Below are 23,372 nucleotides of genomic sequence, written 5' to 3'. Positions count from 1 at the left end.
GTCAATTAAAAGCAGAGTAGCTGGTGATTTAATACGTCCGGTGTCTGAGGAAACCCCACATCCATCCAGAGGCTGGCTCTGGCGTTTTAGACACGTAATTGGAGTGGAGGAGTGTTTTTGCCGGCCATCCAGCATGCTTTCAAATTCACCCAGGTCTATAGAGAGCACAGAGGCCTCCTGGCCTTGGCTTGCCATCTTCTCCTGCACGTTAGTTAATGCCCCGGTGTTGCTCCTCCTCCCCGCCGTAGGCCTGTCCCGGGTCAAATGGTTTTCCTATTCCTCGTGCACCTTCTCCCTTTGGATGAACCCAACACGGTTTAGTCCCTGTAGAGGGTCCAGGATCCCAAACTGCCCCCCCAGGAAACGCTGCTCATAAGGTTAAGCTTCCAAGAGCAGGAGAACCCATCGCCACCAGCTCTCCACAACCAACTGGAAATTTAAGCTGGGCCTGATCCCTCTCGCTCCAGTGCGGAGCAGGGGGACGGTGACCTCCGGGTACTGGCGGCAGCGCCGGGGGGGGCCCAGACAGGATCCCGCAGTGGGGACTCCTGGTGGGAGTGAATAGCAGAGGCCGAGCTCATTTTTTTTTTTTTCTCCCTCCCTTACAATCTCCCTTTTCTTTCCATTTCACCACCTCCTTATTTAACATCATCGACTGCTGTGCAAAACCATCAACGCTCTTTGCGGCAGCGTGACCTACTTTACCGCCTCGTCCCGACTTCCCTCGCTGAAATCGCCCGCTCGGGGCCCACCCAAGCCATTCAGCGTTTCTCAGCTGGATAACAAATCCAATTAGGTGGAAGAAAGCCTGGCTTTCACGCTGTCAGCGCCTGGACATCTCACTTCCCTCGCCCCAGCGCACGCTGCGCCACCGATGGCGGCCTCTCACAGACATCCCGGACAAGGCCCCTCTGTATTTGTGTGCCCCTCCTCCAAATGAAGCCGGGGGAACGGGTTCAAAAGGACCGATCCCAGCTGTCCAACGTGTCCTTTCATTCCTCCTGACATCCCTTGGGGACCACGGAGCTCAGGAATCGAAAAAAAAATGTGTGTTTTTTTCAGTTCTGGCTCTCCGTGGAAGCCCTCCCTTCCCGGCCCAGCCTGGAGAAATGGCCCGGGGCCGTGCCAGGATGGCCCAACTTGTGCTTTTTAAACCTGCTTTTTAAAAAGCCTCTGGCACTTCAGCCAGGACCTGATTTAATAACCGGCAGAAAGTCACACCCAACCCCGGTCCTGCAGCTCCGTCCAGAGAAAACAGAGAAAAAAAACTCTGCCTTTTGCTGCTCCCCTTACTCTCTTTTTTCCACCCCAGCAGGGACCAGTCCCTGCAGCCACCAGCCGGCCCCCGGGACGCTGGCCCCGCTCCGTGCTGGGGCACAAGTGTGTATTAAAAGGGATGAGTAGAAACAAAACGAGGAGGAAAGAAAAAAAGCTCAAGGACCAGCAGGAAAAGCCCTTTTGGTGTCTAACCTCCCTGGCTGGGGAGGACGGACAGACAGACAGACAGACAGACAGCTCTCCGGCAGGTGCAGAGAGGCGGGGAAGCACCATTCCTCCATTTCTGGGTGGCTGTCTGGAGGAACGACAGACGCACAGGCTCATCGTGAGCTGCTTCTCTCCGACGGCCGCTTCTCCGCGCCCAGCCGAGCGCCCGCCGTGTCCCGGCCCCCGCTGCCCACGCTGCTGCCGCCCCGCAGGGCTCAGGGCCGCTCGGGGCCTTCCCACAGGGCTCTGCTAATGACTCACCGCTCCCGCTCGGCTCTAATTAGGCTCCTGTCTAATTAGGCTCACTGGAAAGAGGCGGCCGGTGTGAAGCAGCTCGTTGGTGAAAGGAAAGGGGAAAGAAAGAGTGTCTGGAGATACCAAGCGCTGGCGGGAGAGACGCCAGGCTGCGGGGAGAGGTCGGGGGGGCTCGGGAATTGCCGATGTAGAGCCGCCGCTCGGCAAGGGATGGATGGAAAAGAAAGGAGACAGCAAAGGGACCGAAACAAGCCCCCGGGATGTCCTCCAGCCCAGAGCGAAGGTTGCCATTTATAGACTCGTTGAACAAGTTACCGCCACGCAAAAGGAGCCCCAGGATGCAGGGAGAGCGGGACAGGGCTGTGAGGCAGCGGGGCTGGGGGAGCCGGTCCCGAACCTGCAGCATCCTCCCCTCCGCCGCCTTGGAAGGGAGGGCAGGAGCGGGCTCTGCAGCACAGCCTGGCTCGGGGTATTTCGGGGGGGTGAAGATGGGTTTTCGGGGGGGGGTGAGGGGCACCCACCGTGTCTGCCCATCCCTGTGAGTGCTGGGGGTCTCACTCGTACGGGCTCTCGCATCAGTGGTTACTCTCAAATATTATTTTTCCCCTTAATTTAAGCATATTCCAACCCCAAACAAATCAACACATTTGCAGCATTTAACATCCCCTCTAACTAATTAACAAAAGCCGGGTGCCTTCTGTGGCGAAGGGAAGTCATTCCTTTGCCGCTCAGCCTGTATCTGATCACAAGGCCTCTCACTCACCGCACTAATTAGGGGTTTGCCTTTCCTTCTCTTAATAAAACCCCCAGGAAGGAGCAGCCTGTCTGCCAGCCCCAGCCCCGCTCGCACCTGTGTCCTCCCAGACCTCTGGTTTCTCACCCTGGAGCCGGAGCCGGGACTGACCCCAGCAAGGGCAGGAAAGGGGAAACGTGGATAGTGACAACGATAATGGAGACATTAAACTGTCCTTCCAAAGAGCCTCTCCAGAGCCGGTCAATGCTCCTTTTAGAATCCCATCCGAGTGTAAGGATCCTGTATAACCCCTTTTAGGTGAAAATCCCACCACATCCGGATGACCCACCACATGGCCCCACAGAGGTCTTTTGCTCTAACTCTGGTTCCCAAGGAAAAGCTGGGGCTGGGGGAGAAACCTGGGACACTCAGGAGCACATCACTGCTGCTTGGGGACCACCTAAAATAATTGACCCATGCGGTTTGGAGAGAAGGTCCATTTCATCATCTTAGCCGTGCCGTAATGGCTCAGAGCGTGGTGTGCGGATGAAATTGTGGCATGCTGGTTTAGGGTATTCGAATTGCCCCATGGAGACGGCCTGGAGAGGTGGGTCCTTCGTTTCTCCTGAGCCAAAGGCAATGTGCACGGCATGCCCCGGCTCCCCTCCGGCCTGTGGAAAGAGGGCTGGTTTGGTCTGCAATGCGCAGGACCAGAGAAGCTCACGTTGCCTGGTTTGCTCTACACCCGGGCCCTTCCCTGGCCGGAGCTGGATTCAGCGAGAATTTGGGTTTCTACATGTGATTTGTGATTGGTAAATACACTCTTCCTCCTGCCATGACCAACGTCCGTTGTATCGCAGCAGCATCTCGCACTTCCAGCCGCCGCCGCCGTTGTTTTACAGCAGCAACGCCAAGGCTTGGGGTAACCCAAGTGGTGTTTTTGTGCTTTTGTCGGGCATCTGGGCTGCAGGGCCAAGAGGGGCCATGGGAAAACGCGCTCTTGCAACGGCGCACGCAGGAGCCGACGGTTCAGCGAAAGCTTTTATTTGCTTGGGTAAATAGGCGCGCTGGGACGAATGGGAATGCAAATAAAATGAGGACTACTGAACTGCCGTCGAGATAAACGAGCTCTTTCATCTCCCGTCTCACACCCAGGGAGCTGCCCGTCTCGGAGCAAGCGCTGCGTGACAGGGCGTAGGTTTGGTTTCGTTGGCACGGTCCAGGTTTTTAGAACAGCACATATGGCACAGACGTGAGGAGGGGCAAAATAACACGCAGTGCACGGCTGGCTAACGGGGCACAGGAGGGCACGTTGGCATTTCCCAACGCCTGTTCAGAAACAACCCAAACAGCTGGGTTGTTCGTGTCCATGACCTGAGGGCTGTGATCAATACATCTGATTCTCCTCAAGCAGCCTCTCTCCTTCCCCATCTCGCCTCTGAAGACAAGTGAAATAATAGATGGAAATTCAGCAATTCCTCCGCCTCCAAATCAATATGGACAGGATGAAGGGCGCAGGTCTCCCTGCTCCTTCTGCCTGGGGAGGGGATGCTCAGGTCCCCTGCAGGGCTACCGAGATGATGAGGGGGCTGGAACACCTCTCGTATGAAGAAAGGCTGAGGGATTTGCGTCATGTTACTCTGGAAAAAAAGACAACTGGCGGGGGATCTTATCAACGCTTATAAATACTTAAAGGGTGGGTGTCAGGAGGATGGGGCCAGGCTCTTTTCAGTGGCGCCCAGCGACAGGACAAGAGGTAATGGGCACAAACTTGACCATAGGAAGTTCCACCTAAACATGACGAGGAGCTTCTTTCCTTTGAGGGTGGCAGAGCCCTGGCACAGGCTGCCCAGAGAGGTGGGGGAGTCTCCGTCTCTGGAGACATTCAGAACCCCCCTGGACGCGTTCCTGTGTGACCTGCTCCGGGTGACCCTGCTCTGGCAGCGGGTTGGACGAGATGATCTCCAGAGGTCCCTTCCAACCCCTGCCATTCTGTGATTAGCAGTCCAGGGGCAGCTGTGATTGTTTTTACAGGTAGAACAAAATGATGGTGGAGAAACTCCAGCCGTCGTGGCCCTCTGTGCCAGCTCCTCGCTGTGCTGTGAGCAAGCTCTGCTTTGGCTCTGTACTTTTGGCACCCTCTTCCGCCCGGACTGACGCCTGCAGGCACTGGGAACACACGTTCCTTCGCCTCCCCAGGCGAGAGGAACCACCCAGACACTGCCGCGGCGTTTCTGCTGGGCCTCCCCTCGCAGGGCAGGTGGGAACGGGTAAAGCGCAGTGCATCGCAGGGGCAACCATCCCTCCTCCTCTCCCCATCCCCACGATGGGACGCAGCATCTCCCGTTCTCTCAGCCAAAGGAGACGAACCCCCTGTGTCTAGGATTTGCCAGAGACACGGAGATATTTTAGCTGGTTACCGAAAGCCCACGCCATGAGAGAGCACAGGCAGCCACCAGACTGCCATTCATCTTGGCTGATGGAGCTGAAGTGGCTGAGAGAAGGGCTGTGACATTTCCTCTTCTTGTAAAAAGATGAAAAGCCTTGGGCGGGGGGGGGGGGGGGGGGGGCGTGGAAACCCCAAGGAGCTGAAGATCATTACGGCCATATGCCCTTCAGCTGAATGCAGATCTTCTAAGAGAAGGAAAATAAGTTATAGTCCAATGGGTGCAGACTGGAATCCAGATGATAAAGGCAACACAAGCATTTGATTACAGGTTACGGTAACGTCTGCTCGTTCAGCCTCGGCGCAACAAGTCAACAGCAGAAACACCACAGGTGTGGAATCAAAATTGGGCAGAAATCTTAGACTTAAAATCAAATTTATTTGGAGAAAAACTGACTTTACAAGAGGTTGATGCTGATAACTAAAAAGGAAGATAAATAAAAGCTTGTTACAAAACCTAATGGTTTCTGGCAAGTTACAGAAAAACTGAAGAATTTTACAGTCAATAACCTGCTCACTTTTTACATAATTACAAATTAACATACAGCAATTAGGTTTTACCCTCTTTTTTTAAAAATTCTTTTTTTCAACTTTTTTTTTTTTAAGTTTTTTTTTTTTATGGGTTCAACATGAAAATGCAAAGCATTTTTATTTTATTTTATTTTTTAAGAAACAAACCAAAAGCAGAGGTATATCAGGTTATTACAATACACCTCCTCAATGCTCTGGGAATTACTCAAGTGCATTCCGTATTAGTACAAAACAAACACCAGGCTAAACTTTAACCGTAGGCGAACTGAACTGGACATAGATTTTTATTTATGTTTTTTTTTTTTTTGAGTCAGTGTTTAATATCGATAAAGAAAATAGTAAAATACTTTAGAGCATGGAAAGGATGGATACCTATAGCCAGCTTAAATACATACGAAGCTTATAGCTGTATGCAAAGCAGTGGATGTCATCCTCTTCCCCCCTCCCCCCAAGCAATGGAAGCTGAATATATTTGGGCAAAGCATCAGTGAAATGCGTGTGGAAAGGAAGGGCACGGAGCCCTGGAAACGCAGGTGGGAAGGGAGCCAGCGTGACGCTTCCCATCACTCAAGAGCACGAGGTGTACGAGATTCGGCCAGTTCAGCTCGCCTGCCGTTAAAACTTAGCTGCATCACCGGGTCAAGGACTAGTCACTGACGGCTGCCCCTTCTGACAAACGAAGCAAGAGTTACGAGCAGCAGGGGAGGATTTGTTTTTTTCTCTTTAAAGGGTGCCTTAAATTATGTTGAATTCCCAAACCTGGCCAGCAGGCAGAGTCATTTCCAGAGTTCTGGTTAACAAGGAATGTTTTGTGGGATTTTAGCAGATATTCTCTTGTGCCCCCTGCCCAGTCCTCCCTTGCCCCGTGCCACAGATAGCCTAGACAGCTTCCTTGGGATTTGGCACCTGATGAACCTCATCTGACTCGGCGGCATTTGGAAGGACGGGATTTGGGTGTTTCAGCAACAGCTCTGAGATATCCTTGTGCCTCAAGGAAGGTGCAAAGATCATCAGACTCTATGGATGCTCTTGCCTTCGAAAGGCAGTACAAGTCCGCACAAGCTCATGGCATTACTGTGCTTCTCAGCAGTGGTCAAAACTTCAAGAGTGAAAAGAGTCGTCCACCCTCAGCGGTGCAGAGAGCTCCTGCCCCAGTGACGGCACCTGGGAGGTCTCCCAACGGCCTGGACAGTAAATAACTTAGTGCATGGAAAGGGCCTCACTTCACTTACTCGGTTGTGTCCCCCCACACCTCCTTTGCCCGGGGTTTCTTCAAGGAAAAGGTGGTGGAGGGCAAACCACTGGTGGGACTGCTTCCCTACCGGCAGCAGTACTCGCTGTGAGGAAGGTGATGGTGACGCTGGCATGAGCTCTCCTGCGGGACATACCTGAGCCATCAGAAGCCAGTCCGTCTGGTCCTGCCACTCACCCTGTCTGCAGCGGGACTGTAGTCAGAGTCACACCTACTTTGGCCTAAAATTAATACAAAAAGCTTGGCCCTTCCTCCTCTCCCGGGGTAAAACCAAACCAAACCAGGAACATGCCTACTTGCCGCTTGGATTTTGCTGGGGATGCTGGTGGGGGGGAGCAATGGCAAAGCTGATTGTCTCCACGTAACCAAAATGAAAAGGGACAAGACCAGTTCCATTTAAAGTGCTTTATGGCATCAAACCGACATCAAGTTACATGTTGAGATGATCGCTTCATTTAAAAGAAGCTAAGGCCAACCCCACACAACTCCATCGAGTCTCACGCTGTTTGCTACAGCTACTCTCTCTCTCTGGGGTATTCTGGCACCCCCAGCTAACGCTGACCACTTTTGTACTTCATCTGAGCCCATGCTCCCACTTCCCCACTCACTGAAACCCCTTCTGCTGGGCAGTGATAAAACCAGGCAAAGAAAAGCCCCAGAAAAGAAAGTCTGATTTTTTTCCCCTCCATGAAACAGTCACAAAAAAAGCTCCGAGAGCCCTTGCTGGGTCCTCTTCTCCCTCCAACAATACGGGGGCTTCGCACAGACATTTTTGAACCTGCTCTGTGTCCCAGGAATCCAGTGCAAACCAGGTGGTTTGGGTGCTCCAAATGGGATCAAGGGACCGGCTCTGGGAACCAGACACAGCATCAGGCTGGGCTGAAGAAATAATGTGCTTTCAACAACTGCAGGATGGATGCCAGGCATGGAACTGAAGCAAATGGAATTTTAAGGCCAGGAAGAGGAAAGGCTTTGGTGCTGTAAAGCTGGGACAGACAACCCTAGGCAACCTGCAGGGATCAGAGTGGGAACCCGACTCTGGGAACCTATGCCAGGCTTTTCCAAAGCAAACCTGAGAAGGGGAAAAATAAAAGGCTAAAGGGATGAAAACAAGCCCTCACCTTCCTAAAGGTGAAAGGAGGAGGAAACAGTGTGGGAGTAAAGGCTTCATTCCAAAAAAGTGAATCATACAGTAACGTACATCCTCCAGGGACAAAGGTCTGTCCACCAGAATTTAAGACACAAACAGCTTTGATATTTCTGGTCAGTGTATTTCTGACTCACGCCCATGGTTTCTTTGACACGGAATCATGCGGACCGTAGGAGATCACTTAGCAAACGCTATTTTCACTTAGGGCGCTGAATGCTCGTTTTGAGTTGCACAAGGAGATGGTGAAGCCAGGCAGAGACTCAGCCCTGCTGCCCTGGGTCACGGGAGCGCCTTTTTGATGCCCTTCTCGGAGCCATGCAACATTCTCGTGTCTTGAATTCAAGATGTGTTGGGATCGGGGAAAAAGACAGTGGGATGAAAAGAAAAGCTCACACTGTCAAAGGCTATTGCAGACTGAGGGGAACTTTCAGAAATAGCGGGGACCTGATCTCTGTTTACACAACAGTGAATGAGCCATGAACCGCTTTGGTTTCCAAAAATTTCAGCTTGGCACATTCATTTTCGCAGATGTACAAATAGCAGGGCAGAAGTTATTTCATGAAATTGGTGTTTTTCTTATGGAAAAGATAACACCACAACACCAGCACATGCCTCCTCCAGCCCCTTTCAGGTTCAGAAGAGCTGCCTAGATCTCCCTGGCCAAGCGACCAGACCTTCACATCACTGCAGGATGCTCCATGTTTTGCTTTTTCCTTTCCCCTCCAAGAGGTATGAGAAAACCTACACGAAATATTTAAACAAGGAAACTAACTGATAGGAGGAGTCTTGTCTGAAGTCACTGCTGCTTTTCCCAGACTTTTTTTGGCCCAAAGATGCTCTGCCTTAAAGAAAGCTCTCACTTGAAATCCTGTAACTCTGGGCACGGCACGGGCTGCTGAGCGGCACTGCCCAAACCCTGGTTTTGTAGGAACCAGGGAGATAAGAACATTTGTTTTACCAATCTCTTGGTAAGGAAAAAAAAAAAAAAGGGGAAAGAAAAAAAAAAACCACCACCCCTCAAAACCCCAAACAAAAGCAAAATAAAAAAAATAAAAAAATAAAACCAAGTAAACTTCTTTTAAAAAAAGAACTCTTTCAAATAAACAGAAAGATAAATATTTTTTGCAAGCCCTGCTTGCAATAAAGAACAAGCACCAAATAATATTAAAAAAAGCAAAATAAAAATAAACCTCAAGCCTTTTTCCTTTCTTCCTTTTTTTTTTTTTTTTTTTTTTTTTTTTTGAGTCTTAATAATTTAGAGAGCTTCAAAAGCAAGCAGGCAGTTCAGGATTCCTGCACCGACTGAGCCAGACCAGTCTAAGCATCCACCTCAGCACTGATGCTGACACTCACCAGCACCAGCTCTGAAAACTGCTGTGGGTGACTCGCTCGTGAGAAGCCAGAGAGCAAACTGAAATCAACCAATAGTGCAAGAAAAGAAAGATATAATTTTTTTTTAAGAAAAACTGGTAGGAAAGGAAATGCACTTGACAGCTTCAAACTCCGAGCAAACCCTTGAACCGTTCTGAAGCTGATAGTGTCTCATAACCATTTACAAATCCGCTCGGGCAATTCCCCTGAGAGGGTTTGGAAGAACAAAAATTTTGGAGAAAAGTTTGGCTTGCTGCATTTCTTTTCCCCCGCCAAACACATCCCTGTATTCAACAGCTGTACAGACACCTCACAGTCGGCACAGCAAGAGCCACCCTCAGATGTTCCCCTTCTGCTGACGGCAACACGGGGACGGACGGACACTCCCGCCCTACAGCCCACGGTGATGGAAACGGACCTGCCATGCTGGACCTTCGGACCTGTCCCACAGCAGTTCTGTCCGTGCGAATGTATTATCTCCCCAGAAACGGTTAATAAAGCACAGGAACTAGGAGCTGCCTCTTTGGAGTTCGCTCTGCTCCCAGCACTCAGTCCCCTGACCTGCAACGTCTCACTGAAGTACTCTGAAATCGCCGTTGTCTCATTCTGCCTTAGAAACGAGCACGGGAAGCTGACAGAATCCAGAGAAACAGAAGCCCGCCGTTAACACAAAAAGTAGAGGAAGAAAAATACAAATAACAGAACAAAGGTCCCTAAAAGCAGATTTTCAGCCATCTCTTCAGCAAGCCATCAGGCCTGTAATGAAACGATGTCAAATGCAACTGGAGAACTATATTCTGGCAAAAAAAAAAATAATCTTTACTTAGGGGGGGAAGGAGTGAGCTGGAGCTCAAACAAATTGTGTAAAAAAACATTGTTTAGAGTTGTTCCCACTTGAACACTGTTTGTTCTGGCTCCCTGGGGTTGCCTTACAAGCCTACCAAACTTCTCTTTTCTGCATTGTTTTAAATATACCCAAAGACGTTCTGCTGGATTCTGGAAACAGTTTGACATTTAAATCCTCGACCCTGCAGAAATCGTTCAAAATTACTTTAAATTTTATTTTTTCCCTCTGAATTTTTGTTTTGAATGCTGTTACTGCTTCCTGGTGTAAGGTACCTCTCTGAAACCAAACCGTCCATACACCGTGAGCACGAAAGGGGCGTGCAAGTCAATGGTGTTACCATCGGAGCAGTAAGGGCAAGATACTCAATATCCACACGCACCCTGAAAGTCATCAGGCATCTTCTATCCCCACGGGCCGAGCTAAGCTTGGCTGTACGGACTGTAAGCATATCCCAGTGGATACATAGATACATATATGTATATATACAGTATATCTATATATGCCAGTGTGTATGCACCATTTGTAGAGTCCTAATCTTTTGCTGAATGCTTGGTTTTGGTTATGTTCCCCAGAAAAGGGGAACTTGAAGGCACAGACCCCTTAAGGCTATGTTCTCTCATCCTTTAGCAGTAAGAAGAGACAGAAAACATCTATCCCAATCCATTTAACCCAAGGTTTGCACAGAGAGATGGTACTATTTGCCGTGCAGTCAGCCTCTGCGGTGAGAATTCATGCAAAACCACAGGAGAGAGGCCCTTTCCCACCACTTAACAGACTTCATAACATGTTTTATTTAAAACCTCCAGATGCTTGTCAGATGCAGCACCAGCAGTGTGCTGTGGAGCGGGCAAGGAGGCGTCCACGGTACCAATGCCGAGAATGACCAATGGAACTGTCTGTGCTCAGCAGAAGATCTCCTCGCCCTCTGGAGGTGCTTCTGATGAGTGAGAATCTGCAGTAGGAATAAAAAAAAAAAACACAGGTGGGAATCACTATGGGAATACAGGAATACAGCAGGCAGAGCAGGACACCCTGTGCATGGAAACCCCGCTGTCTGCCAAATCCACTGGAGACCTTAAAAGCCATCCAGTTCCCCGATGAGCTACCATGAAATCCCATCTTGTAATTGGCGAGCTTTCCTGTGCACCAGTTGGAAAACAACAGTGAGTTAATATGGATAAAGCCGGTCATCTGAGGGCATGAGATCAAGTTTCATGTGGGTCAGAGGTCTGAGGTGCAGAACTGAATCCTAAGGGGATGCGAAACTACCAGAGAAAAAAAACTTGCATTTTTCTTTTTTTTTTTCAGATCAAGAGACAAGATAGACCGGCTCGAGGGGAAGGGAGAGGCCACCAGAAGGGTTGTCGGTATCACTTCCAAACTACAATAGAGTAAAAGCAGACAGCAATGCCGCAGGGGCTGCAACAGCCAGGAGCAGCCCCGCAGCAGCTCCTGAAAGCACATACACTGAAGCAGGACGTTTCCCTCCTCAAAGCACAGCAAGCTGAAAAATAAAGGGAGAATCCAGCCCGGGGAGGCTGCTCGGGATGGGATGGGGAAGGGGAGGAGCAGGGAGCAGTGTGTCCCTCTGATAACCCCAGGGGCCGCAGAACAGGCAGAAAAGCCCACAGAAGATCACTTCAAGCTGGGAACTCCGCTCATCACAGCTCATCTTCTCCATCCCTGTGTTACCATCCACATTCAAGGCTAGATTTCGTGGCTTCCACAGGTTTGCTGGCTGGAGAGAAAAGCCAGCTCACTGACCCTGAAAACACACCTATGACCTCCCCCGACACTCACCAGACTGTTGAGAGCGATGTCCCCTGCCCTTTTTCTTCTTTTCCTTCTTCTCCTTTGGTTTGGCTAAACTGAAGAGACGGGTAGGCATCTGGGGCTGTTCCTCAGCTGCCTTGTTAGTCTGGTTTGTTGTGCTAAGCAAATGGAAAGTGCTTTTCTCTTTGTGTGTCCTTGAAAGACTGTTCCTTTTGGGGGAGACAGACAGTTCTGCATCGAAGTGCCCTTGTTTAGGAAGGGAAGGGCTCTTCTGCTTGGAGGAATCATCGATGCTGGACTGGGAGGAGACTCTTGCAAGTTTCTCATGTAGATTTGAAACCTATAAAAGGAAAAAAAGTGTTTCACTGGGGCATGAAAGAGGCTAGCAGAGAACCTGGACAGGAAAGGTGTGTCCCAGACCACTCAGCGAGACAGAGGTTGTTCTTGTGAACATCCAGCCCGTTCACCAGCTAAAAGTGGTCCCCATCCAGGCAAAGCAATGAGAGAAGCAGCCCTCTCTGTTTAAGACAAAGAAGTGAGACATATAAAGAGTAACGCTCCAGTATCTTTTGCTCCTACATGTACTATGCTATGTATCAACAAGCCAAGGGCAAATATTCTCTAAGATCTCGATACCAAGACTCACCCTGCATCGTTCACACACACAGAAGGTGGCAGAAGGCCAAGGAGAAGCGTGCCTCTCCGGCAGGGGAACGCCAGCACACGGCACTGGAGCGGCGCGTGTCAAAGGAAGCTTTCCCAAGCAAAAGATGAAAGCAAAAACATTTTTCCTGATTTTTTTTTTTTCCTAACGGCTGTCTCAGGATGTAATTGAGCCTGCACATTCAAAGGGAAGATCAAAACAACAGCTCAACAAAGCCTCACTGAACCCTCTATTAATAGCTCTGAAACGTCAGTAAGATCCCTGCCTTGAAAAGGTGCTTCCTTCTCCCAATCCCCCAGGCCTCACAGTTATTTTACCTCTCGGCCTCTCCCATAGCATCCGTATCCCTCACATGTCTATGTGTGCTCGATGTTGGAACAGCTTCACTGTGTGCTGGGAAAACTTCTGGCCTTATCAGGAACCAGGGTGGGAGGGAGCAAGCCCTCCTCTCATGATTTGCTTTTCAGAGCTCACTGCTGAGCTCCGCAATTAGTCCATTCAGGCACCCAAAATCATTTCCATTCCACAATCCAACATTTATAAACTAATTTTGCTACAGCTCTAAGCAAATTACATTCAGAATTAGTGATTTACAAAAAACAAACGATCAACAACAGGCTTAAGATTCAAATTCAGCTCATCTTTTGCCACTGGATGCTTGCTCTCCTCAGCCATGCTGCTGCACACTTGTAAAAAAATAAACCCCAGTTTGCTGAAAAATGCACAGAGAAGGATCTGCGTGGGGGCTCTTGTTTCTGGTTGTGGGCAGTCAGACACCAGAAGCCTCTTTCAGCAGAGCCAGGGACATTTGCTCACTGAGCCATGACCAGCTTGCAGGTGTCCAGTCTCTTTAGGACAGGGACAACACCCATCTCTTTGCTAGATATCGAGAATGCTTTTGGAGATGGTGTAAGCCTACAAATGGCCTTTCCCTGCAGTTATCAGCCTCGCAAGTGGCTTTCGTGACAGCTGGAGAGTGCAGGTAACCCACAACATTCAGGCTGTTTCCGAGAAGGACGTCTCATCTGCCTGACTGCTCCCCAGAGCCCAGCCCCCATGGGGTGAAGGCCACCGTGAAAGGCAACATTGACCTCCTGAGATTGTCTAGGATATCTTATCTGCAAGCCAGCACCTCCACTCCGCTGTCCACCAACACGTGGCACAGAAAAGCAGGCAGGGCTCAGGCTGTTGTAATCATCTACCGCTCAGGACTGGCCAGCCATCCTGAATGCACCATGTTGCATCAACACTGGCAATGCCTCAGCAGCTGTGGAGGTGCAAAAAACATAGCCCTGCACATCAAGTGCAAGGAAAGAGTGAGAAATACCAGGCCCCGCGTGCCTAGGACCAGGCCTATCACTGCTGGCATGCAGCTGGCCCAGGGGCCATCCAGGAGCTCCCTGCAGAGCACAGCTTCCCCGGCAGCCTGGCCGTTGGCAGCATTTACCTGGTTGTGGTCAGGCTCCTGCCGCATTTGAGCTAATCGCTCCATGTCTTGCTTGAACTGAGCCTTCTCCCTCTCCAGCTGCTTCTGTGCCGTGCGAAGCCTTTCCAGGTCAAGCTGGTAGGAGGCCTTCTTCACTTGCAGCTCCTCTCGCTCCCGCTCAAGATCCTGCCACCCTCGCTGGACCTGCTCCTCTCGCTGGGCCAGGTGGGCCTCCTGCTCCGCCAGCTCCTTCTCCCGGACTTCCCACTCCCTCTCTTTCCTCCGCCTCTCCTCCTGGTGCTGTGTCTGCTGCTTCTTCAGGTTAGCCAACTCCTGACGCTGCTTCTCCAGGTTGCGCTGCTTCTCCTGCTCCAGCAGCGAGGTTGGTCGGAAAAAGCTTCGAGTCAGAGCCCTCTCGCTCAGAGCCAACTTCTGGTCCTCAATGTAGGTGTCCTGCTGCAGCACGACGCCCTAGGAGAAAGGGGGCATAAATCACTGCAGCGCCCTCTCCACAGAGAGAGCCTCCATCCCTGAAAATCTCAGGGTGCTGTATCAAAACCCCTCTTCCCCCACCAAATTCACAGCTCAGCCTTACAGCTGGGCTACCAGAGGATGCTGGCAGAGCATCTCCCCCAGCAGCTTCCCAAATTCAGGCGAGCACTGGTTCGCTTGGGCAGCAGCTCTTTCCTATGACCTGCTGGAATGCTGCCTGCAAGCCGGCTGCAGGTATTCAGCCATGCAGGGATGTGGCAGGCAAAGAGGAAGGGGAAATGGGGGGCGAAGCGTGAGTGACTGTTACTGGTGGTTGGCGGGATGCGCAGTTCGGGCAAGCGGGATGCAAAAGCGGGATGAATGGCCAAGCCTACCTGCAAAGCACTGAGCAGCTTATGGAGGTTGGTAATGCTTTGGAGGATCTGCTACGAGAAAACAAAAGCGTTGCTATTAGATCTCACTGGGTGCCAGGGTACGCGTAAAGCACCCTCCTTTTCCACTGTGACCCACTGGTGGGTCTTCCAAGCTGTACAGCCAACCCTCTACATCATCTTTTTTCTCACTCTTTACTTGCAATGACTGCATCATCCCCCAGTACACAAATACATCCCTTGGACATCCCTCAGAGGTGCCTGGCATCATCTTCCTCACTTTCCTAGCCATCAGTGCGGCAGGAGAGGAAACGTCTTTAGAAGCACCGAACGGCTCAGACCTCATGGGAACTCCTGGGTTGTCTCTGCAAACCATTTCCCACAGCATCAGCTTGCTCAAGAACAAGCAGAGAAATCGGGATGAAACCCGGAAGTTCACTTAAAAATTTCAGGGAAAGAACTTCAAGCGGGGGAAAAAAAAAAAAAAAAATCTTAAAATGAACATGGACTATTTGCACCCTTCTACCCCCAGCTGACCCACTGTCATTAGACAGAAAAACTGCAATACAGCAGGCACACAAGTACAGCAGGTGTGTTCATGAAGGCTCTCTGAAAATACAGGTAAACGCCAACACGTCCTGCATCAATACAGAGCAAGCTACTTTGGAGTGATGCCCTACCCCTGAAGATATTTTTAGCCTAGCTAAAAATTTCTCTGAATCTCTCATATCCTGCAATTACTTTTAAGAAGAAAAACCACCACAGTATTTGCAATAGCGGTGTGATAGCCAATATTAAGAGAACTGCTTCTCATTCTGCCATTAATGCTAATTGGGAGTTATGAATGTGTATCAAAGGGAGAATGGAAATCTAATTGCCCCAATTCACTGCACCTGCAACATAAAATTAAACTCCCTCTGTCTGCAGATGCACAATAAATACAGCCCAGCGCATCCTAGTGGTAATTAACCCTTGCTGCCTATAATCAGCACATATCATCCTGCTGGCAAGCAGATGACAATCAGCAAATTCCCTGTCTGAATGTCCAAGGTTAAACAAATAAATGACACAGTGGGTTCAGCTTAATGTATTTAAAAGTCTACATGCACTTCAGCAAATGAAATGTATTTTCTTCTACATTATCACCTATTGAGACAAATTCACTTGCCGCTTAAATGAAGGAAACAGCTGAGCAACAGAATCAATTCTTACCTCGTTATTCCTTTTCAACATGAACATCAGATTAGCATTTCCACCCTATGAGAAGATCACAGATTTAATATGAGGACAAATGAGAAATCACAGCAAATGTGTTCTGAAGCTGAACTAATGACAGATACATTAAACCCCCCTCCATCCTCCATTCTGGGAGAATTCATGCATGTTTTTTAGGCAAGTTAAAATCATATAAAATAGAATGTTAATTAGGTATCATTTTGTAGTTATATGATGGATCGATCCACGGGAAGATTAGGTGCAAGGTTATAGTTGACCTTATCATTTCAATAATGATGCATAATTAAACACATGCTTTAGCTGATGTGCAGACAGATGGCTGATAACCTGTGCCACAAAGGAGTACTGCTGATTTGCAATGGTTTTCAAGTCAGGATTTTAGCTACAGCAAAGCGCTTCTGGCTGCAGACTTTCAATTTTATTTTATCTTTAACTTATTAGGATACATCTAATTGTCAAGAAATTCAGGCGTTTTTCAAGACTTGAATTGTCACACTCTCAAAATCTGAACTCGTTGGCAGCAGACAGTGATACCTTCTTTAAAATGCTGTCCGACTCCGTTCTCCGAAGGTCCTGAGCATCATCGCCTTCATCTTTTGCTCCACCTAAAGGAAGAAGCCAGCATTGACACTGGTTATTCAGCATTTTAAGCCATAGATGAACTTGCTAATGTCTGAGAAATTTAACACAGGAAACTCAGATGTTTCACGAAAGGAGACACAGAGCTCTTGACACTTTAACTAAATACATTTGCTCTCTATGTATACAGAACATGCCACCACCAGCAGGAAAAGCGGATCTGAATTCAGATTAGGAATGACTTTGGTTTCAGACAATGCGCTGATAAATTTGGCACTTATCTATTAATTGGTGGTCTGTCTTGCCCCCGCATTGCTGTCTGCTACCAAAGAATATTTGCTGAGAAGACATGAGGCAGAATAAGAACAGATGGAGAACAATAGCAGAATCATCTCAGGGTATATTACTGCAGGTATAGTTTCAATGCCTTTCTCATCCAAATGCAATTTACAGCTGGGTCAGATACTGCTATGCAATAGCCTGTGTAATTTTATGCTAACAATTTCTCCTTAGCCTTAGTTATCAGAAACCTGTATCTTAAAAAGGACAGTGGACCTTTCTTTCTAATTGTCCCCTGGATGGCTCGTATCAGTGCTCCCAAGCAGGACTGGACTGACTTGAGAGGACAAGAAAGCTGCAACCCTCCGCCCGCGCTGCCCTTCTGCTCGCGGGCGGCTAAGGAGTCGCATGGCTCTTCAGTCCTCTAGCTCTTGCCAAGACTATTGCATTCTCCTTGCCAGCTGAGATGCAGCCTATAGGACAAACCCACATCTGCAGTGGTAACCTCCTTACTGCCACTCTTTTAGCAATAAACAGCTTTACATGCATTTGTATCTGCAGCAACGTGAAGGACACGGTACCTACTGCAAAGGCCCTCTCCTCCCACCACCCCCCAGGCAGGCTTTGCTATTAAAGGCTGACCCTCAAGTCCTCCTAACAGACCTTCTCTCCTGCGCCACGTCCTGGGACCTTCCACCTCTTTGCAGGAGGAAACACCTCCCTTCTGCTTTGCTGGAGGGGAGAACGAAGGGGAGTCAGGTTATAAGCCTTGCCCAAGGTCACACAGGTTGTGAAGAGAAGAGCTGGAGACGAAAGCCAGGTTTCATGCCTCCCGGCCTCCAGCTGAACAAACAGGCCCTGCATTCTTTTCCAAAATTCTCCCAAGACCCTACAACTATTGAATTACAGTCTAATTCAAAAGAGGACATTTCTACAGAAAACCTAGAACTGGGCAACGAACAGCCTGAGGTTGTCTCATTCATCATTGCAACAGAGAGAGGCACAACCCTAAACAAACCCCTCCAGTGTGAATATATTTGTCATTATGATGACAAGGCCTGTGGAGGGCTTTGCAGCTTTCCAATAGAGCTGCGAAAACCTCTACATACTTCTCATGTCTGACTGTCTGGAGCTAACACTGCTCCTTTAATGCAGAAGGTCAGACGAGGTCCAATGATCCCAACGCTGAGACAGACACTAGCGCAGCAAAACTGGCTGTATTGGGAGTACGAGTGAGACCACAGAGAAAGGAATTTGAGGACAGGGAAGTTTCTGATGACTAGGGCAAAGAAAGAGAGCGTTGGGAAGCAGCCAACTATGCAGCTGAAATAAATATTCACACATTTCTTTGGGAGAGACTTAATTGCAGGAATAACACATGCAGTTGTACGTGGAACACAAATGCATAGAGAGCAGAGTCGGGGGAGAAGGTGCTTGATTCAGCAGTATCCTCATCCATTCACAAATGCAACAGTGCCAGGCTCCTGCTGGAAGATAACTGAAGAACGAAGAACAGAGCTGCAGATATTACAATAATAACGTGAAGAAACTAATCTATTAAGAAGCCAAATACTTTCATGTGGCATGTCAGCAAAGAAGAAAGCATGATTTAGAGAGAGCACAGAGAGAGAAGAGTGAGGAGTTCAGGTGTTTAATCCTCATCTAGCCATAAGTTCTCAGCTACCACCATTCCACCTGTACATAGGCTTTTTTTCCTAATTTGTTACTTAATGTATCAACTATTATTGGAGAGGAGTTGGGAAACCCAAATCACCAGCTGCTGGAGTCCTTCTGAAGCAAGAAGATACGATGACATGTATTATGAACAAATGCTGATGTGCACACAAATAACTACTCACTCTTGGAGGCATTCATCTGATGACTGTCAAATCCTCCAAAGGTTTCTGCCCTTCTAGGGAGAGAGATGGGTCCAACTCCTCCTTCCTGTTCCATGGCAGCGCTGCTGACCTGCTGCCCGAGGGCAGTGCCCAGGCTCCTGTTCACCAGGTCTTGCAGCAGTTCAACTGATAAAAAGCAACGATATCTCTGTTAAAGACCAAGTCAGGCTTCTCAGCTATTTTCATCCCTGCCTGAGACCAGGTCAGAAATTCACATGCTTTGCTGTACTAAGAAACGTTTCTGTGACAGCGATGTGAACAGTACGCATTCCCCCCGCAAAAACTCAGTCTGTCTGACCGTTAACTCTAATTCCTGGAGCTCTGCACAGGCTTCCACTGCCCTCTCTTCCTCCAGGCAACCCTGGCGTGATCTGACAACAGCATTTAATAATTTTTAGCCTCTCCAAAAATCACACTGGAAAGGTGCCCGAGTTTCCATCTACCCTTGCTTTTGTCAACATACTTGCTTGTCCCTTTCAGGCACCACAAGCGCCTGCTGAAACCCAAGCCCCGCTCTCATGCCTTGCTGTGACTGAAGCACAGCAAAAGCCTGGATGGTCCAAATTTCAGACAAGGGTAAGTCCTGCGCTGCTCCTGACCCCAGTGCAGATTCAATGCGTGGTTGTTCTTTCTGCTGACTGTTCTGCCCTCTTTCAACAGCCATCAATATCTGCTTCCTTTCCTGATCCTCATTACCTGTCCCTGAGACAATACTGTGAGTAGCAATATGAACTAATCTATGTTGTTATTCTGACAAACAGAAGGTTTCCCCTGCAAAAGTGGTGCTTGAGGACTGAAGGTGGGTCTGTTGGTTAGTGTAATTAACGTATCACCTTTACTTGCTCACCTTCATTTATTGCAGTTTTCATAATGGCCTCTCCTTTTGGTGCCTCTTCTGTGTTGGCTCTGAAGAGCAACCTGGAACCTGGCATGTCCTCCTGCACAGAACCATCTGCCATGTCCCGGAAGATCTTAGTCTTCTCCTCCAGCAAAAGGAGGATCTGCTTATCCTTCTGCTGAAGTTGTTCTGTAGGGTGAACAGAAAACAGAGATGAAGACAGAAAATAAAAGCTTCGGCAAAGAAACCGAGTGATTCCTGAGGTATTGGCCCCATCTAGTGGAACCTGATGATACAACTGTGCCCTGCACGATCCTGCACAGAAACGGCACCCAGCAGGCTCAGAAAAACCAAATAATACAAGCAAGGTGAGGACTGCAATTATTTGCTGGTTGCAGGATTTTCACTCCTTTGAAAAACGTCATAATTCAACCACAAAACCCAACATAACAATTCCTGTAAATTTTTCAAAAAACACTCCCCAGCTGTGTCCCAGGCAGGATTTTACCTTTCAGTCCTCTCACTTTCGCGTCCGACACTTTCTTTTCAAACTCAGACTCACAAGGGACTCCTTCGTCTTCATCTCTATCCCTGAACAAGAGACATGTCTCAATTACTACCAGAGGATGACCATGTGCATCACCTGCCTTGCAAGAACAGCTTGAGAGCTTACATGGTGTTCATTGTGTCTTGAATGATCTGTATCCAGCCGTTACGCTCTTCTTTGGAGCTGGCATGGACTTCCACCATTTCGGGATCTTTTACACCCATACTGATCAGGAACAAACCCTTCTCTTCATGAGCCACTTCTCGTACGATCAGCTTCTTCAGAGAGATCACAGTGGATTTCTGGTCCTTCAGATGGAAAGAAATGCGTGAGGAGGGTGAACAGTACTAGTTCCCAGATACAAACTAGCATTGAGAAGGTCTCAACAACCATACTGCCACCTCTCTCGGGTTGTAAACATATTCTGAACCTATTGGCTAATTGAGAAAACAAATCATTTTAATGAGGTCAAAGAACATGGAAGGGCTTGCTTTTGTCCATCAGTTCTGTAGGAAAAGCAATTTCACCTTGTTCCATTTCAACAAAAAATTAATTTAAAATTGACTTTGTGGTTTTGAAAACTCTACCATATTTTGCTCTAACTCCAGCAGACCTTTGATCTCATCTCCTCCTGCCCACGCTCTGTCATAAATATCATAGCTCCTTAAACTTAGTGCAGCTTGCTAGCGCCTGCTTCACACACATTATCTTCATGATCTCTCCCTAGGATGGAGTAAGATGTTGTTTTCAACTCCCACAAAACCCCTACTGTTTTCAGAAGCTCATTGCTGACTCCTATGGTGGAGAAGACTTGTGTCTAAGATGACGTTCATTGTGTGCTACGGTCTCTGTGTAATCAGCCTGCTCGGTTAAAGCAACCCTTTGCTGTTGTGTCATCTGCATATGAGTCAGCCCCTTTGTGCATTTTACAGGATGCTCCAACTGGGGTGATTCGGTAGCGGTTCACTAGCAGGACCCCTGTGCAAATCAGCTCCTCCTGTGTGGGGCACCCAGTCCCTGCAGATCATTGGTGGAACTGGAATAACAAATTATCAAGCTTTCAAAATGTTCAAAGAGTGGAAAGCTCACAAGGTTTAGCCAGTCTGGACCATGCCCGCAAGGTACAGCCCCAACAGACTCAATTAGGTACTAGGTTTTCTTTAGCAGGTCAGCACGCCTAGCCCTTTTATGAGGCCTGCCTTCAAAAGCTAATGTTTTTGGTCTTGTGCATTACAAATATATTCCACTCTTGACATTTATTTTCAAGCTGTTCTGTTGAATTTACTGCAGTGGCATTTCACCCCCCGCCCCCCATAGTAGCTCATAACATATGAGGACATTTCCTTCTGCTAAGATTCATTTTTACAATGTTTGCGTTATCCCATTGCCCCCTCCCACCCCAATCATGGCTTCAATTTGCACAAACTGAAAAGGAGTAAGTGTATCAAGCGACCGGCAGGTTTTCAAGGCCAATTATCAGCTGTGCCAAGGCACTGCAGAGAGGGGAGGTGGGGCATGAAGACCTGTTTTCCTACCAAAAAGAATGGAGTCTGCTCAGCAAACGAAAATGATACAAGCAAGAAAATTAAGTTGTTTAGCAGGCAACGGGTGGCTTCTCTGCACAACGCACATCAAGTGTCTCTCACACAGAAAAAGGAAAAAAAAGGTCGAAGCCTTACCAGTGAGGCAAAGACATACTTCTGGTCCTTCTCCTGAAGGAATACGAGCATGTCAGAGAGGAGAACAGCCTGGACTTCTGCAAAAGAAAAAGCACGTCAGTGCAGTATAACCACACAGCCCACCCGAAAACACATTTCTTTTAATAAGACCAGTGCTGGGGAGCAGTTGGCCTGTTTTTGCAAATCCTGGAAGTGGGGTCACTCTCCTGGTTAGCAGGAGGAGCAGGGGCAGCTCCGAGAGATGCTAGGTCAGGTTAGCTCTTTGCGTTACGCAGAATACAACAGCACCTGGGAAACCTGCAGGATTCTCTCTCATCTGCCAGGGCAGGGGGGCTCCTCTCCAGCTATTCGCTTTCTAACAGTTAGGACACGGGCATTAACAGTGAAAGTTAGAAAGGCTTACTGAACAGAAGTGCTGTTTTCTCAAACAATCAATATTTTAGCCCCCGAGCAAAATATCTGCACAGGAAGTTTTGGGTTTTATGGTTCTCTTGATGAGTGGTTTGCGGAGTGTAAATTACTGTGCAATAACAACATTTGTCAGCTGCAGTTTCTTTCCCAGGAAATACTGACTTCAGGAGCCACCACTAATTCTGCTCACAGACAAAAAAAAACCCCTCTTGACGACTCCAAGGGGAGCCAACACAGCCTGCGTGAGATGCAGGACCTGGCTTTCTTTCACGGGAGAAGGAAGCACAACATCAAGCCAACAGAGGATTTTAAATCAGAATACAGCCTTTTCCCAGAGTACACGTACAGCCTTCCAACTCTCCTAATGACATATCATAAAGTTGCACAGCAACTACCAAGTATAATGCCCCACCCAGAGCCTTCAGTACAAAGAGTTTTTGTGTAATGTACTTGGGAAATCTTGTGACAGACAGGAAGCAAACCAAAAAGTTAAATCATCCCATGGGTAATTCCTTCCATTTTGTTTTGGGAAGACAGGATCTGTTCCAGAGAAAAGAACCACCAAACTTTAATCAAAGCTGCAAAATGAACTCAAAGCTCTGGGAGCTTTGCGAAAGTTGGCATTTGACTCCATTCTTCTCTATCGTCTGTGCACTTTGCAAGACGAGAAATGCTAAAACCTTGTAAGAGAAGTTCTTCCTATACTTCTCCGTGCTCCATTTCACATCCCGCAAAATAGCCTGAATGTATGAACTTGCTACTCTCTCCCTAGGCTCTGCAGCTTGGCTGCTTTCGCTGGGAGCTTGCACTACAGACAGAGGTATGTTTATGCATTTCTATGACTTAGAAATGCAAATGCAGCCTGTACTTATCACAGGATTTCACAACAGCAGCATAACTTGCTTCATCCACCATCTAAAGTCAATAGTAAGCTCGGGTGCCTGGAAACCTTCTGTAAACTTCCTGTTTCCAAATAAATCATACCCGATACAGAATTTTATGTTATCACCACCTCCCTGCACAGCACGGCACCAGGTTACCAGTCCCCATTCATGCCCAAGTACTGTGGTTTAATCAGCTGATACTGGAGTGAGAGAAGGAAGGCCCAG

General features: G+C 48.5%; 1 protein-coding gene across 3 annotated transcripts in view; it reads right to left on the bottom strand.

Moving 5' to 3' along the window:
* Positions 1 to 9,094: 9,094 nt before the first annotated feature.
* The window catches only part of AKAP13 (A-kinase anchoring protein 13), a 95,952-nt gene continuing 81,674 nt past the window's right edge, over positions 9,095 to 23,372 (bottom strand). For all 3 annotated transcript variants that reach the window (XM_074602062.1, XM_074602063.1, XM_074602061.1), the window contains 11 exons: positions 21,853 to 21,929; positions 20,300 to 20,481; positions 20,135 to 20,217; positions 19,636 to 19,815; positions 18,750 to 18,914; positions 16,567 to 16,637; positions 16,009 to 16,053; positions 14,800 to 14,850; positions 13,955 to 14,404; positions 11,871 to 12,183; positions 9,095 to 11,022 (listed from right to left, as the gene is read on the bottom strand). In XM_074602062.1, coding sequence (XP_074458163.1) covers positions 10,973 to 11,022; positions 11,871 to 12,183; positions 13,955 to 14,404; positions 14,800 to 14,850; positions 16,009 to 16,053; positions 16,567 to 16,637; positions 18,750 to 18,914; positions 19,636 to 19,815; positions 20,135 to 20,217; positions 20,300 to 20,481; positions 21,853 to 21,929 — 1,667 coding nt within the window. In that variant the 3' untranslated portion in view covers positions 9,095 to 10,972. The remainder of the gene's footprint in view (positions 11,023 to 11,870; positions 12,184 to 13,954; positions 14,405 to 14,799; positions 14,851 to 16,008; positions 16,054 to 16,566; positions 16,638 to 18,749; positions 18,915 to 19,635; positions 19,816 to 20,134; positions 20,218 to 20,299; positions 20,482 to 21,852; positions 21,930 to 23,372) is intronic.

This window comes from Larus michahellis, chromosome 9 (assembly GCF_964199755.1).
Source record: "Larus michahellis chromosome 9, bLarMic1.1, whole genome shotgun sequence".
NCBI classification, from domain to species: Eukaryota; Metazoa; Chordata; class Aves; order Charadriiformes; family Laridae; genus Larus; species Larus michahellis.
This window is presented reverse-complemented; position numbering and strand designations above follow the sequence as displayed.